The sequence below is a fragment of the Leptonychotes weddellii genome, chromosome 3 (assembly GCF_054177405.1).
Source record: "Leptonychotes weddellii isolate Sample4059 chromosome 3, ASM5417740v2, whole genome shotgun sequence".
Taxonomy (NCBI): domain Eukaryota; kingdom Metazoa; phylum Chordata; class Mammalia; order Carnivora; family Phocidae; genus Leptonychotes; species Leptonychotes weddellii.
In genome coordinates this window covers 112523044-112539867 of record NC_138371.1, presented here as the reverse complement: position 1 = coordinate 112539867, position 16824 = coordinate 112523044, and the positions used below count along the sequence as shown (strand labels likewise).

Sequence of the window (16824 nt, the reverse complement as noted above, 5' to 3'; positions counted from 1 at the left end):
CAGAGGGGTAGACGAACCATGAGAGATGATGGACTCTGAAAAACAAACTGAGGGTTCTAGAGGGGAGGGGGGTGGGAGGATGGGTTAGCCTGGTGATGGGTATTGAGGAGGGCACATTCTGCATGGAGCACTGGGTGTTATGCACAAACAATGAATCATGGAACACTACATCTAAAACTAATGATGCAATGTATGGGGATAATATAAGAATAAAAAAATAAAAAAATAAAAAATAAAAAAATAAAAATAAAAAATAAGAATCTGGGAAGGTTGACAATAAATAGATAATATGAAAATCATTATGAATGTAATTTATTTATAGTATTAAACCAGTGAAGATAAAAAAAAAGAGTCTCAGCTATTCTGAAACCATCTTTTTTTTTTTTAAGACTTTATTTATTTAATTGAGAGAGTGAGAAAGAGCGAGAGAGCGAGCATGCACACGCAGGCAAGAGCAGGGGGAGGGGCAGGAGGAGAGGGAGAAGCAGACTTCCCACGGAGCAGGGAGCCTGACTCGGGACTCCATCCCGATACTCCGGGATCATGACCTGAGCTGAAGGCAGATGCTTACCCGAAGGAGCCACCCAGGTGCCCCTGAAGCCATCTCTTAAATGAAGTTCACACAGGAATAAGAAAAAGTAACACACACATACACTCCTATCCCTGCAGTGCTCTCCATACAGAAAAATCCAGAGATCCAAGACAAGATGTCCACCCAGCTGCCCTCCCCCTACCGGAGGCTGCCGCGGAGGCCTTGCTACTGGCTGCGAAGCGGTAGAAGGGTGGGTTGTCACAGTGCTGGACGATGGGATTCACCGGCTCCGTCTGCTGCAGCTCGAAGAGAAGCTCCTCCATGGTCTGAATGGTGTTGTTACGACACAAGTAGATTGCCACCTTTTTAATCTGAGAAGAAACAGAACGTAAGGGATGTCTTCCAGAGCCTCGCCCACAAGAATGCTAGACTGTAACCTGTTCCCTTCCATGAATGCGTCCTCCCCAGAGCTACCATCCTGATAGCTCAGCTTCATGGTCTCCTAGCATGAACCAAAGCGTTTGGATTAAAACTGGCCTCTCTGCACATGCGTGTCTGACAGAAATACATGTTAAAGGCCTTATCTGCCCTAATGGCCACGTTTACAAAAGTTACCTTTGGGGCACATGCATTCTCTCTCAGCTGAAAACTTGCCCGCTAAGGCCTTATCTAGAAACAAGTTTATTTATACAAACCATGGGAAAAAGCTGCAAGTTATTTTTGTTTGAATAAGGAATCCAGTCCCCTGCTCTTCTCTACTCCCCTAGAAACAAGTGAATTTTAGCTGTTTGTAGGGTTTTAAATTTTAAAAATAAGTCTGGATTAAAGCTCTACCTTATTGTGGCCCTCACCGTCCACCCTGAGGCATGGAAGCCGCAGTAGGGCTCAGGTGGTTCAAAACAGCGGGCAGGAAGAAAATCTCTCACAAGAACCAATAGCACACAAATGCCAACTGAGTTAGGGTTTTATTTTATTTTATTTTATTTATTTAAAAAAATTTTTTTAAATTTAAATTCAGTTAACCAACACATAGTACATCATTAGTTTTTGATACAATGTTCTATGATTCATCGGTTGCATATATGAATTAGGGTTTTAAAAATGTTGTCATTTTATTGATCAGATCACCTTTAAATACAAACACTAAATATCATGTATCTCAGGAAGATTTCTCTCTGCTTATTTCTCTCCTAACACTTACATTTGAAGAGAAACACCTGGATACTCCCCATTTTTATTCTGTTTTAAGAGCATCAAGATGTAAACATGAAGCATTTTTATTAGTCATAATATAATGTGTTACTGAGTTTCTCTTATATAGTGGGTCTACTGTTTACAGAAGGCAGCTTTTAGTAGCTGTTAGGATAATATCCACTTTAATTCATAAGTTTCTGTGTCCAAAGGCTTAGAAAGAGGATGACAGGTGTCCCTAGGACACTGTAGCCTGCTTCTCAGGGGGCAGAAGGACACTTTATGTAACATGTAGATGAGCTCCTGGGAGATGAGCATGACTGACAAAATCTGACATCTCCATTTTACTCAGCGCCAAGAGCACATTCTGACTCGCAGCTGCAAATACAACCAGCAGGAGCAGTGACTCCCGAGAGTCTGAGGGACACTTACATAGGGCAAGAGAAGCGTGTCGCTGCTAACCCCACACAGGCTGATCAGGAACTGCAAGGTGATCCTCAGGTTGTTGCTCCATTTCTCGTTGTTGGCTAAAGCATTCCAAGCATTTTCCATTTCTGGTCCAGGAACTTCATCGCCGTACTATAACACACAAGAGAAAAACCAGCCCGGGAGACGTGTGGGAAAAATGGCAGGATGCAAAATGCTTGATTAAAAGTTGTTATAAGGGTCACGGCCATCTCAAAATCCTAAGAAGGGGGAGACATGGCCATTCTTCAGACAGATGCCATTTTTCAGCAACTTACAATGCACCAAGCAGTAATGTACGTACTTATTGTCACGATTTTTAATATGTTAGGGTTCTTATTTGTATTACTTTAAAAAACTGTGGTAAAACACACATAACATAAAGTTTGCCATTTTCAAGCATACGGTTCAGTGGCCTGAAGTACATTCACATCACTGTGCAACCATCGCCATGCTCCATGCCCTATTTGTGCGATTCTTCATGGTAAGAGCCGCTTGCCCTGAGTGGGCAGCACAGGGTTTGATCAACCCAGGGGTTCCCTGGATGACAGAGCCGTGCTCTGAGGCATGGATCCTCGGAGTTTACCTTGGCCGTCATGTACATGAGGTTATTCAGGACCAGTGACGTGGCTTCCGGGGAGCCCCAGCCACTGCCTCTCAGCCCGTGTGAAGCAGTCACTTCCCCCTCCTGGTCCTTGACGTCATCGTCTGGGCTGCTGGGGCTTGACCCCGGGAGGAGGAGCCTGCTGTCCACCAGCTCGATGTTGTGCAGCCAGGGCAGCAGGTAGGTGAGCATGATCTGACGCCCATTTGGGTGTGTCGTGGGGAACCGCTGGCTGACCTCTAAAGGGAATGGCAGTGACACAGAGCCGTAGGTTATCGCATTGAAATAAATGAAGCTATTAACACCAGCAGACAGATGGAACAGTGACTTCAGTGTACAAGGCATTTTCACATACAGCAGCTCCTCAAGGCCTCCAAATCTTACAAGTGAGGCTTGTCCTCCAGTCTCTTGCGTCTGGCGCTCTGTGGAGCGTCGTCAGAGAGCACAGCGGGAAAAGCATGGGCTTGGTCAAAGTGGAGTGAGGCGCGAGGCTTCATGAGTTCAAATCCACTGCTATGGAAGAGGCGCATCAGAGCGGACAAAACAAGGGGCTCGGAATCAGGACATGTGATTAGATCCCAGCTCCTGTTACCTACCAGCTGCAGGAAATTCTGTGTTAGTTATTTAACCTCTCTGCTCCTCATCTGTAGAATGGGACCACCTTGGGCCACTGTGAGGATTAAGAGATAGGATCATAAGGTATCTTACATGCTCAGCACAGCGCTGGGCACCCAGGAGGAGCTTAATAAACAGTGGTCGGGACTGTTGTAACAAGGACTATTATCTTTCCACTCTTCCGATAGTTTACCAAGTGTCTTCCATGAACTCTGCGCTGTAAAACTGAGAAGTGAGCCTCCAGCATGTGGACTCACGTTCCTGGTATCGACTTGAAAACTGCCACCTATGTGGCTGGCGCATGCTCAGTGCTGTACTTTGTTTTATGAAATAAATGAATCAAAAGGGTAAAACTGGACATTCAGCCCAGTGATTTCACCCTTATTTTCTGTGATAGCATTCATGCCTTGTTTCACTGTCAGCAGCATTTAATTTTGTGATCTGAATAAGCTTTCTATAGAAATAAAAGCACAGCGTTACTTATATGCTTCAAGCTGCTTGTAATCTTTTATTTCTAACATCTAGAGAAGAAACGGTTTTATCCTAAGGGAAATTCGAAAGCAGTCTGATGCACTTGTTATTACCCAGCGTGGCATGTAATCTCATTTGGAGAGCTCTTGGCTGCTAAACAATAGAACAACGAAGATGCCAGGAATTACACCAAGATAATCCACTAGATCTCTGAAACAGTAGCTTTAATTGATTTGGCCCTTTTCCTAAAATTACAATTACCATTTTTTTTTTTTTTGAAGAATATGAATATATTTAATGCTGGGCCGCAATAATCAGGGTTAAGCTGTGATGTTCCACACAGCTCAAAATTTCAAAACTGACTTAATTTCTAAACTTTAGGGATGTGATGACTGATATCATGAACTTTTATGACACATATTCAGATCCTTCAGATCCCAGAACATTTATTTATTCAACATACGGGGCCTTTTCTAGGGGCAAGTCACTGTGCTAGGCACTGTGGAGCCAGCAAGGACTCAAGGTTTAGTTCGTGTCCCTGAGGAGGAGGCTCTGAGGCAAGTGATGTTGACAGGTAACTCTGGGGCGAGGTAGCAAGTGACAAAGAGGAACAAACAGAGTGTTGTAGGGGTTCGGTGGAGGAAAAGGCCTTCTGGTTACAAGGATTCAGGGCACGTTATGGCAAAAGAACTATTTTAACTCTGCTAGAAAAGGATCGGGAATTTGGAGGGGAATAAATCCTTCCTATCGGAGGGACAACCGCTATTAAAAATACATTTTTTAACAGTGGCATAAAAACCTCTAGTCTTTTTGAGGCAATGATTACCTTCTAACACATCACATGATTTGCTTATTTATGATGTTTATTACATCTTGTCTGCCAGACGCAAGGTCCAACTGGTGTGTGTGTGGGGAGAGGCACCTAAATCAGGGCCAGGATTGTAGAGGTCTTTCTGAAGGGAAAGGGGGAGAAAACACCACAGGCATGCAAACAACCCCCACTCACCCCTCCAGCAACAAATTAAAAAAAATGTGAGATGGCTGTTCCGTACAGTTTCTGGCTCCTCTGGGAGTGACCTGTGCAACTCACCTGGCTACTTCCAAGGAATTAACCTATCTGACATTACAGGCAATAAAAATCTCACCACAGGGTTTTTAGTAGTAGAAGCAGTGAAAACAAGAGCTAGAAAATCTCTACAGCCTCCTCCTGTTTCCATGTTATTTTAAACAAGTTATTCCTCATAAATCAAAATAGCCCAAAGGTCAATTCTTGAAGAAAAACTTAGATTGCACCTGCGTGCCACTCACTGCATGAACTTCTTTTGTTCTTGAACACTCTGTACTATTTACCTCCTCTTCCCTGAGTTGCCCAGCCTGCTACCAGCTTCTCCTCAGCCAAACAACAAGCTCAAATCCCCTGCTCACCCTCAGGCTCTGCATCCCACTGTAGCTCCATCCTCTCCTTTTCCTTCTTTCTCAGCCAAGCCACTGAGATGTGGCTTCTACTGCACTTTCTCTGCAGAAACTATTGACAGTTACCAATAATTGTGAACTGTGAACTGTGAGGTCCAGAGGGTGATGCTTAGATCGTATCTCCTGGGAGCTCTCTGATCCAGTCAAGGCTGTGGACTGCTCACTCATTCCTCCAAAATCCTTTCTTCTCTAGGTTTCCATGACGCCCACCTTCTAGGTGTTCTCCTTCCTCTCTGAATGGGCCTCCATCCCTGTCTGTTCCCTCACTCTTCCCGGGCCCAGTCCTCAAAAGCTGGGTGTCTGGGTGCGTTCTTCCTCTCTGTGTTCACTCCACTCGTGATCTCATCTGTTTCCTTGGTTCTACCCCCTTCTATTCTTCCATAAGTCACTAGCGCTGGTCTGCCCTTGACTCTAGTCTGTCTCTACATAGGGATGTCTGACAGACACCTACATTCAATATCCCAAGCTGAGCTCAGGATCTCTGCTTTGTCCTTAGCCTTCCCATTTCTCTGGATTGGCTCTTGAGGTGGGGCTATCACCCCCTACCTCCCAGATATCGTACCAGGGACTCCCTTCTGTGTACCCTGCCTGGAAGCTCTTGACTCTGGTCTCCCCTTTCTACTCTCACGGGGCTGTCTTAGTTCAGGCCTTCATAATTTCCTCTGTGGACCACTGTCATTGTTTCTCAACAGATCCTCTCTCTTTAGACTGGATGTTCTTTTATCCATCCTTCACACACAGTCAGTCTTTCTAAAATGCATTCTGCTCTTGTCCCTGCCTCTTGTTTGAAACTGATCAGTGGCTTTCAGAACCCAAGCAGCTTGTTGGATGCCCTTCCTGTTCCCAGGGCTCTGAGGGGTTTCAGGAGCACCTAGAGATTACTGTCCTATAAACTCCTTAGGGTACAATACAATAATACAAAGCCTTCCAAGACTTGACTTCTGCCTCTCTGTCTGTCCATGACCATCTCTAGCTTTCCCTCATCCCTGCATGTTGTAGTAGCCAAACTGACCACTACATAATCTCTCGAACGCAGCATGTTATTTTATACCTCTAAGTCAACCCACGTGCTCTTTCCTTGGTCTGTAATACCTATCTACTTGCCAACTGTAATGTCAACTACTTGTCTGCTTTGCAAATTTCTACTCCCCTTTCCAACTGCAGCTCAGACACCAACTTCTCTAGGAGGTCTTGCCTGATATTCTTGGCCCAATAACTGATTATCCCCTTATCTTCTATCTCATACACAGTATGTGCTTTTTTAAATTATACTTGCTGCTCTGTATCATAACCATATGACTGCACATCTTTCCTTATTACTAGATTATGACCCATTGATGAGAGAGAGACTGTTTTATTCGCATCTGTGTTCCTAGGACCTAAGCACAGTACTTGGCATGGAGGTGGCATTCAAATCTTGGTTGACGGGAATAGAAATAGATTTTAGTTTTCCAAGAAGAGAACTACTAGTTTATCAAGAAGGCTTTTCTGGAGTCCCCCCATTGTTTCAGGCATGAGGCAAGGATGTGACTAATTCTGTTGCAGATAGATGGAGAGATTTTCACTTAACTTGGGGCTTGAACTCATGACTCCAAGATCAAGAGTCACATGCTCTTCTGACTGAGCCAGCCAGACACCCTTGGTATTGTCTTTTTTTTTTTTTTAAAGATTTATTTATTTATTTGATGGGGGAGGGGCAGAGGGAGAGAGAGAATCTTAAGCAGACTCTCCTCTGAGCATGGAGCCTAACTCGGGGCTTGATCTCATGACCTTAGATCATGACCTGAGCAGAAACCAAGAGCCGGATGCTTAACTGACTGAGCCACCTAGGTGCCCCAGATTTTCAGTTAGGTCTTAAGGAAGACTGGAGTTAGGGAGAAGGAGAGAAGGGCCATTTCTGGCAAAGGGAAGAGCATGCACAGAAGCAAGGATTGACAAAAGGGCCTGGCACGTAAAAGGTCAAGTGAGGTGGGAGTAGAAGGTTCTTGGATGAAAAGGTTTGGAAAGCAAGTTTGGAAGAAGAGGTTTTTTTTTTAATTGGTGAAAGAGTTCCTATTATTTAATGTCTCTAAGCCTTAGTATCTCATCTGTAAAATAGCAAGGGTATTGCAGTGGTGGTGGTGGTAATTCCACACCAGCCCTAGGCTAACTGCTTGGGTTTATCAGCTTGTTCTAATCCTTGCACCCTCTGGGGTAGTTACTATTGCAGATAAGGACATGGAATTTAGAGGTTCCATGACTTGCCCGAGGTCAAACAGCCAGGGAATGGCAGGGCCAGGGACGGACCCAGGCTGTCAAGCCCAGAGTCTCATTTCTAACCACTACTCATGGGGTTGCAGAAATCAAAGGATAAATGAAGTGTCCATAAAGTGCCTAGTATAGGCCACTCAATGGATGGAAACTTATTATCAGCAGTTATTTTTAGGACAGCTGGGCAGAGAAGTTTGAGCGGAGAAGTGCTGTGCATATTTGGTTTTGAGTAGTGGGTGGATTGCAGGGTTGAGGACTGCAGGCAGGGGATGTTGGGACAGGGGTGGGGTGGGGGGACTGAAGGGGATCTGGACGAAGGCCCTGGTAACATAGATGGAAAAAGAGGACCAACTGAGAGACCAAAATCAGCCTCTTGGCAAGGTGCTCCTTACGCAGGAAGTTAATCAACAAATGTAATTCTTTAAAATTACTCACAAAGACTACTTGCAAAGATGTGCTAAAAATCTAAACTCTCAACAACCTATGAATGTAGCAACATACAAGGTACAAAACACCATCACCATCACCACCAAAAACAACTTGCAGCAATTATATGTATTAGAAGTTATACCACGCATACTTAATTTTTTGGGAAATTTTACACACATAAGGTATATAGAAGGATTATGACTAATCTAAGCATCTCTGCATTTGTCCTACGTTTATTTTAGATAAACACACTTTTTATATTTAAATATATTCCAGAATTGCCTTATATACGTAAGTGAAGTTAGTCCAAAGCAATTGTGATCTACAAATCTAGCATCAATAATTTTGACTCTAAAATGACACTAGACTTGAAGAAGGAAAATTACGGCCTCCTCATTCTCTTTCCACCATCTTGAAGCCTGTGGAAGCCTGCTGGTAACAGCACTCCTAAAATAACAAATGTATCTGGAAGGCTGTGGTCCAAGGCCATTTTCCATTTTTGCTGGCTATAACAGGGGTCTCTGGAACCAGAAGGAACACACACAGCTCTTCTCCCAATTGAAGATGTTTATGCTTGAGGTGAAACCGAATTCTATCTAGGCAAGAGATACTCTTATATGTACAAAGCAAAGAACCACACAGTGACTCCTAGTGGCAAACCAAATAAAACCAGAGTAATCTGGGGAAAGGTAACTCTGGCTCATGGAAACAGCCACACGGTTTGTGCCAAATTCTGAAGCAACCTTCCTGCTAAGGCTGTTGGACACAGAGTCCATGTGACGTTGTACCCCTCAAGGATTTAAACTTGCTGAAAAGTAAATAGGTAAAAACGTAGATTTGTTCTCTTGTAAAAAATAAAATAAAAGGGAGATGACTCTGTGCAGAAATGATCACACGTGTCCTTGCGTGGTACCTGAGAAGAGTGGGAGGGTGAGCTCGGGGTACATCCTGGCCAGTTCACATGACAGGAGTGCTAGTGACACACTGTACAGGGGTGGCAAGGGGCCATGTGTTCCGTAGAGAATACTGCCGGGTCTCTGTTCAGCTACTTTCTTCGAGTACACGAAGAGTTTGGCTTCAAGGATCTACAGAGAGGTAGGAAAGGGAGAAACGGTATGAAAAAACATCGGCTGGCTGACTCAGGAGGATTTATGTTTCATCAAGTTTCATGGTAACAAAAGTAATGAATGCATATTTTAATATAGTATTCAAGGTAAAGCATCAGTTAGTTCCTGTGTTTAGAGAAGGTTATGTAACTGTCTTCTCACTCCTCTATATCCCCACCAGTGATATATAGGAATAAGCAGGCATCCGGGTATCAACCACCCTCTTTCCGAAGTTTCTATGTAAGTAAATGATACGTGCCTGCATGAGCTGCATGGAGATTTCATAAATCTCTCTGTTGGTGTCAGAGGCCTTGAATAGAACAAGGTTCAACAATGTCACTATGTCAAAGGGATAATTCCTAAAACAAAACACACACACAAAAACAAAAAACAGCATAGTTTTTAAGACAGTCTGGTTAGTCATCTTGATAAATCATTACCTCTCAAAATTCTAGATGGCGACTGACCTCAGAGACACTTACTAATGATATTTTCATGCCCATTTGGCCATTGCCCCTCCTCCCCATTCTTTTGCTGTTTATTAGAAGAAGAGAAATAGCTCTGTTTTTGTTTAAAATTGAATATTGTTGCACCAGGATAAATGAACACACAAAAATCTAATGTAAATAGATTTTAATGAAAACCAAATAAAAATGGAAAGAACAGAAGATGATATGTTTACATTTCTCAGTAGCTCACTGATTTAATATTTTCATTCAATCCATCTAAACGTTGTAAGCACCAAACATATACCAGAACAACTGCACAGTACTGATGATACTAAGTTAGTAAGGCTGGCCGCTTCCTCTAAGGCAGACTTACTGTAGAGTTAGGGAGATAATCTATACAGTCTAGTTATGATGACAGGAGCCACAGCATGCTACAGAATCCTAATGAGGGACACCTACACCACACATGGGGTGAGAGAAGGCTTTTCCAAGGGGGAAACAAGTAAACTGAGATTTGAAGAACCAGGAGACATTAGCCAGGCCATGGAAAGGGTAACATGGGGGAGTGTTCTAGGCAGAGACAACTGCATTTTGAAAGATGACAAGAATGAAACAGCAAGATCCCTTCTGTAAAGGAAAGAATCTCTGTGTAGCAGACTGAGTGAAAGAATTAGTAGAGGAACCGAAGATGGGACTAGGGTGATAGGTGGGTTCAGAAGATAACCAGCTTATGGACTTCATCCTAAAAATTAAGGAGATCCTACAGGATTTGCAGTGGGGGAGTTAGGCAATGACATCACTTTTGAAGAAGCACCCTGAGTGCTCTGCGGAGAAGGGGCTTGTAGGGGGGGTCAATATTGGGAGCTGTTACAATACACCAAAGGGGAGCTGATGAGGGTTTGAATTAGGGCAGGAATGGCAGAGACAGAAAGGAGGGGATAAGAGATGAAAAACACTAAGGAGATAAAACTGGCATGATTTGGTAATTGATTGCATGCATGGGATGGGGAGTAGGAACCCAGCCAACTAACAGTATAATCAAATGGAATGTGTGTAATAGGGATATTACAGTATAATCAAATGGAATATGGAGCTTAAATTCATTTTCCTTTCTTGCTATATAATACTCCTTAAAGATGATTTTTTAAAATGTTTGTTTTTTTCTTATAGTGGAAAAGAGGTCATAAATAGAAAACTCTTGGTGTGATAAACAATTAGGGAATGGTCCGGTCCATAGGTAGTGAGTAACTGATATTTATTTTGAGGCAAACTTCAGAAAGCAGAAGATGGCTTGGAGGTGAAAAAAACACATTATTTTCTTGTGGGTTCCTTTTTTGATTCTCTAATATAATTACAATTGTCTAAGTTCTGTTTTTGAAAAATCACCCTTCTAGAAAGGCATAATACTATTATGAATACATGCCCATCTTACAGTAAGTTTAATCAGAGATTAGAGTGAGCATTGGTTAAATACACGAAAAAGGATGGTTTTCATTTTTGACATTAATCAAATTTAATCTTTTATCTTTCTAGTAATACATGAATACAACTTTTTTAAAAAAAAGGTTCAAGCAATGCATAGGGCCAGAGGATCTATTCTGAAGGTGGTTCACTCACACGGTTGGCGAGCTGGTGCTGGCTGTTGGTTAAGTGTATAGAATAAAATGTGGAAGTGTCCACTTCCTTTCACTCTCCCAACTGTTAGAGGCAACCACCCTTCTCTAAGTATGTGTATAAATAAGTACCCTTCCCTCACACACATTGTCAACACAAATGTGATTATACTACCCATAGGTATTGTTTGGAGGTGAGTTTTTCAGTGAATGAGGCTTACCCCAGTCTTCTTAATGGCTGCACAGTATTCCATAGTATGGCACCACAAATAAACCAATTTTATAGCAGATGCTGTGGTGTGCCACCTGGATCCCCCTTTCAGGACTGAGGCACTCAATCCTCCAACTAGTGTTAGAGGCTGAGGCCTCTGGCTGAATCCCTCTCTGGGAATTGCCTTCAGCCAAAGAAATTTGCCCAGGTCAAGGACATGCCCATACCCAGCAGTAGCCCCTGTGGGACTAGTTGAGGTCTCTTTTCTTCTGCCCAGTCCTACTTCCTTCACTTCCCCATAGATGTTGACCCCAAGGGCATTCCTTAATTAACATCCTGTACTCAGATCTCCACCCCGGAGTTTGTTTCCTGAGAAATCCAGCCTTAGGCCTGTATTAACAGTCATTTAAAGGTTATTTTCATTTTTTTTTTCATAGTTATAATGTTTTTCACTGTTATAACACCAAATGTTATTTCTTTAGAACAGATTTCTAGAAGAGGTGATGCAGGGTTAAAGGGTGCAATTAAAATTTTGGTAGATATTGCCACATTGCCCTCCAAAATGGCTTTACTAATTTGCACTCCAAAATGATTACTTTTCTGGAACTTTTATTTTTTAATTTAATTTTATTATTTTTTAAAGATTTTATTTGTCAGGGGTGGGGCAGGCAGAAGGAGAAGCAGGCTCTCCGCTGAGCAAGGAGCCCAATGTGGGACTTGATCCTAGCACGCTGGGATCATGAACTGAGCTGAAGGCAGATGCTTAACTGACTGAGCCAGGCGTCCCTAGAACTTTTACATTTAAATGAACAAAAAAGCATGTGGTTGATTTGTCAGATGAGAAGCGAGGGAAACCTCCTACATGCTGTGGTGAGGATAATGAAGAACGATGGGTAACATTTATGTTATGACTTGCCTATTTTGTGCTGGTTACTCTGCCAAGGCCTTTACGTAGATTTGTTATTTTATCTTCCCGACAAGCTTACAGGCTCAGAGACATTAAGTACTTGACCAAGTTCATGTATAAGGAGTAGAGCCTAGACTGTATCCTGGGTAAGTCTGACTCCAAAGAATGGACTTATCCACAGTGCTATCAGCCTCCTGGACAGCCCACAACACTACATTTCATAGCCAGTCTAACTTGGGAATCTAACAAACTGTAGCATCCGGAATGGACTGGGAAAGTAGAAAGGACACTCCAGGAGCCCCACGGCGGCAGAGATATCTTACCTACGCTGCTGTCTCTAACACGGAGATTTAACACATATGCATTTTTATATAAAAGAATACTAACTGGAATATAAATAAAAACTTGAAGAAAAAGAAAAGGACACTGACAAATATTGCTGGATCATTGGGGATTTTTAAAGGCAGGAAAAGGGAAGACAAGGCCTCCCTCCTATGCAGGGCCGTGCACTGGACTATGTAATTAGTGCATTCAATTAGCTGCTTAGGACTGAACCATGGACTTTATGGAGAACAACACTGAAAGAAATAACAACACAGATAAAGAAAATGAAAGAAGTCCAGAGAAGTGAAAAATTAGATCTCAAAAGAGTGAAGGAGTACAAATAAAACATCTGTACTTAGATGGTTAAAATAGGCTTAGAAACAAAATCTTACACCTTTCAGTATTAAATTATTCAATGCAGGCCATGGAAGGGTAAAAGATAAAGACAGCTGTGATCATTTGGAATAAAAATCAAATCATAAAATAAATACAACAGGCAGATGTAATTCAGAAAGCAAACAAAAAATAAGACTTTTTTTTTTTTTTTTTTTTAGTCTAGAAGAGAGGAGGTTTTGAAGAATTTGGGAAACCCACTAGCTCTGGCTTATATAAAATGGAATGACAGAGCTCAGGGTAACTTTGAGGTATTCTGGAGAGAAACAGATTTCATTAGTTGATAGAGGGGATTACACCATAGCTTTCTACTTCCAATAGCTATTGAATAGTAAGTGTTTACAGAGTGCCTACTATGTGCTAGGCCTTAGGTCAAGAAATTGGATTCATATTTTACAGATATTCTCATGTTCAGATATATAAATCTATTATTTATTTATTTGAGAGAGAGAAAGAGATAGAGAGCATGAGAGGAGGGAGGTTCAGAGAGAGAAGCAGACTCCCTGCCGAGCAGGGAGCCCGATGTGGGACTCGATTCTGGGACTCCAGGATCATGACCTGAACTGAAGGCAGTCGCTTAACCAACTGAGCCACCCAGGCACCCTAAATCTATTTTTAAGGACTTGATTAGAAATGCCATATTTACTCATTCCCCTATTAACAGACTTGAGGTTGTTTTTCACTGTTTTAAAATACAGTAGTAAATATCCTGCATGCATTTCTGTACATGGTTGCAATTTCTGAGGCTACCATGTACCATATTAAAAGGAAAGATTGGTTTAATTTAATCATTAGGTTAATTGGTTTAACCTAATCATACTAGTGTTCCCATTTTACAAATCAGTAAGTGTTTATAGCAACTTGCTCAGGAGCACACAGCTTGATTAGAGGCAGAGCTAAATTCAAGCTCAAGACAGCACATTTCCTGAGCCCAGATTCCTAAACTCTGTGCTCTCTTGAAATCTCCAGCTGACTGGCAAAACCAAATGAGGTTATGCATCACCAGCTAGGGAGTGTGATTAGGATTCATGAATCATAAGCTTCCCTTGTCTTCCTTGGTAATATATAGATGATATTTCCTTAAGACATGTGGGACATCTACTTGTAATAATTCAAGTTTGCTGGGGCTGATTTAAATTGGGAAAGATTATAAGAAGTTAGCTTAAGGCAAAACATACAAACAGCAATGGCAACAAAAACCACCTCCCAAAATAAACCCAACAAAATATAAATTAAAACTTTGGCCTTATATGTAATTCTTAAACACTTACTAAATACATAGTAGTAGTATGTTGGAGGGTAAGAGTAAAAACAATAGAACTCTCAAGTATTTAATTAAATGTGAAGAGAATTTTGTTGAGTTAAGCCACTAGCTGGAAATAGCCTACACTTTTAATATAAAGCATACTATTTACCTTGATTTAGAATGTTGGATATCCATTTAATCTCTTTCTCAATTTCTTTATCTGTTCTGTATTGATATAATTTGGAGTTGAGGGGAAGTTAATAAGAAGACACACAGAAATCAAACAGTATTTGAATTAATGCTGCCTGACAGGTGAGCTATTTCCTTTTGTGTTTAATTATAGTACTGAGCTGCACTTAATAGCTTTTAATCAAATATAAGATATATTTTATAAAAAAATTCTTCAAAATTAATATTACCAGTTCTACCATCACTTTCTACTTTTATCCTCACTTCTCCTGGTCCTATTTGAGATCCACACTGACTTCCAAATCTCTCAATATCACTGGATATATCAGAGTTATAGTTACATTCAGTTTTGATTAGATTCCACCAAGTTCACAACACACACACACACACACACACACACGCACGCACACACAGAGTCCTCTATAGAAATAAAAGAAACAAAAAAAGAACATAGAGAACTATTTTTTTTTCATTATCACAGCTGATGAATAAAGGGATTGATATATTAAACTATGCAAAAATGGCTAATTCCCTCTTCTAAAACCAAAAGTAGAAAGTTTTATTCAGGAGCATTTTTTTAAATGTTCAATTTTTTTATGTATTTTATAGTAATTGTAAATGGTTCCTTAATAAATGAGTCTGGTTATAAACTGCCATATTCCTATAAAAAAAATCCAGCATATGTTCATTTCTATTTGAAAAGGAGGAGATAATTCTTTACAAGAAAGATTCTTCACTTTAGAATATGACTTGTAGGAGTTACTGTACAGATAATTTGTTTGAGAAAGTTAAAATACGACCCAGTTTAGGCATGAGTTTTCAGGAACATATTATTTCATAACAGAAGGTGGTTAGGTGTTTTTAGGAGCAAACTTGTGGAAAACAAAGCAAAAGCTAAAACACCGGAATTGCTTTCAAAAAAAGTACTGAAAATGTAAGTACAAAGATTGTTCGAACAAATCCCGAGGCTTATCCAGACTATGCAGACTGAGAATTTATGAGGAGAGAGAGCAAATTTAAGCCACAGCTGAAATTTTAAATTCTGAACATGCCCCGTGGTGACAAATGACAGAAGGGTTGGCTAGTCTCTTGGCGGACAGGTTGCGGCCATGTCGATGTCTGGCCCTCGAACCTTCCTGCTGGATACATGAGGGTCGTGAACCTAAGTTGATCTGCAATATTTGTCTAAGAAAGCAGAATAGTTTGGAATAATATCTTTAAAAAATCTAAATATGGGGAGTTTTATGATTTAATATTTTTGTGACTGGAGATATTACTGAAATTCAGATTATATTGCTAAATTCATAGACATAAATTCATAGACATTCCCTCTAAGGGAAAATACCTAGATTCACCCAAAGGAATGCAGTACAATATTTTATGAGATGGCCATGCAATGAAATAAATTTGACTAGGACAGTTCACATCGAGTTCACTGGGAGAAAGGCAGCAAAGAGAGGAAACTTCTTTGTTTTAATTTTTGTCAAAGGGATCTAGGGTCCAAGTCATATTCTATATTTTCAAAATCAAAGAGTCATGTGAACAAATTTATTTTTAAAATATCAAAATATCTGAAAATAAAAACACACTCTGGAGAAAGATTTTTGCAAAAAAATTTGCTATTTTGGTAATATTCTATAGGTATAACTATCATTTCATAATGTTAACATCATGAAATAAAATGATAGCAAACTGGACAGTTTAGATTATATTCATCTGCTGTAACTTTTACTGAGATTAAAATATATAATAAACATTCTACTATTAAGATTATAGAAAATGTAAGCTTTAGATGTGAAATGTTATCTACTGTCTTTAAAAATGAAAGCTAAAAATTTTAAAGAAAAACCTCTCTCTTGAAATAGCATGTTCATTTTAGGTTTATTGAAAGTAGAGGTCTTCTAATATTCTGTTCCTATTAATTTAGAACAGAATAGGTTGTAATAGGTCAGAATTTAAAGCTCATTCACTTTATTCCCTTCATCCGGTAGCTCAAGGTAGCTATTTAAAATTCAACATTTAATTAAAAAGGAAAAATCAATAGTCTATATGAGTCTTTTCAAAAATTAACTTGAGCTGCCTTCTCTCAGTTTCCAATACATAAGCTCTTTCTTGGGAATAGCTTATACACTTTGCGGTCTTCATTAACCCTTTCATTTTGGCTATGAAATTATTTCAGTGAAATAGTGAAATTATTTCACTCAATAAATTACAGTGCTGCATGACTTCACTGAGGGGCTAATTTACATAACTAGAGAGTGTGGTTTTATAAGTGTAATCTATGGAACCCAGGGTGTCACATTTTCTTTTCTTCCTTTCTGAAGTTTTGGGCAAGAGAGATGTAACTTAAAAAAAA

The 16824-nt window shown here is 40.6% G+C and overlaps 1 protein-coding gene across 1 annotated transcript in view; it reads right to left on the bottom strand.

The window, feature by feature from the left end:
* The window catches only part of FRY (FRY microtubule binding protein), a 241551-nt gene that overhangs the window by 67081 nt on the left and 157646 nt on the right, over positions 1-16824 (bottom strand). The window contains exons 30-34 of the mRNA XM_081815497.1: positions 9396-9495; positions 8944-9115; positions 2775-3031; positions 2156-2302; positions 661-903 (exon numbers count right to left, since the gene is read on the bottom strand). Of these exons, the coding sequence (XP_081671623.1) occupies positions 661-903; positions 2156-2302; positions 2775-3031; positions 8944-9115; positions 9396-9495 (919 nt within the window). The remainder of the gene's footprint in view (positions 1-660; positions 904-2155; positions 2303-2774; positions 3032-8943; positions 9116-9395; positions 9496-16824) is intronic.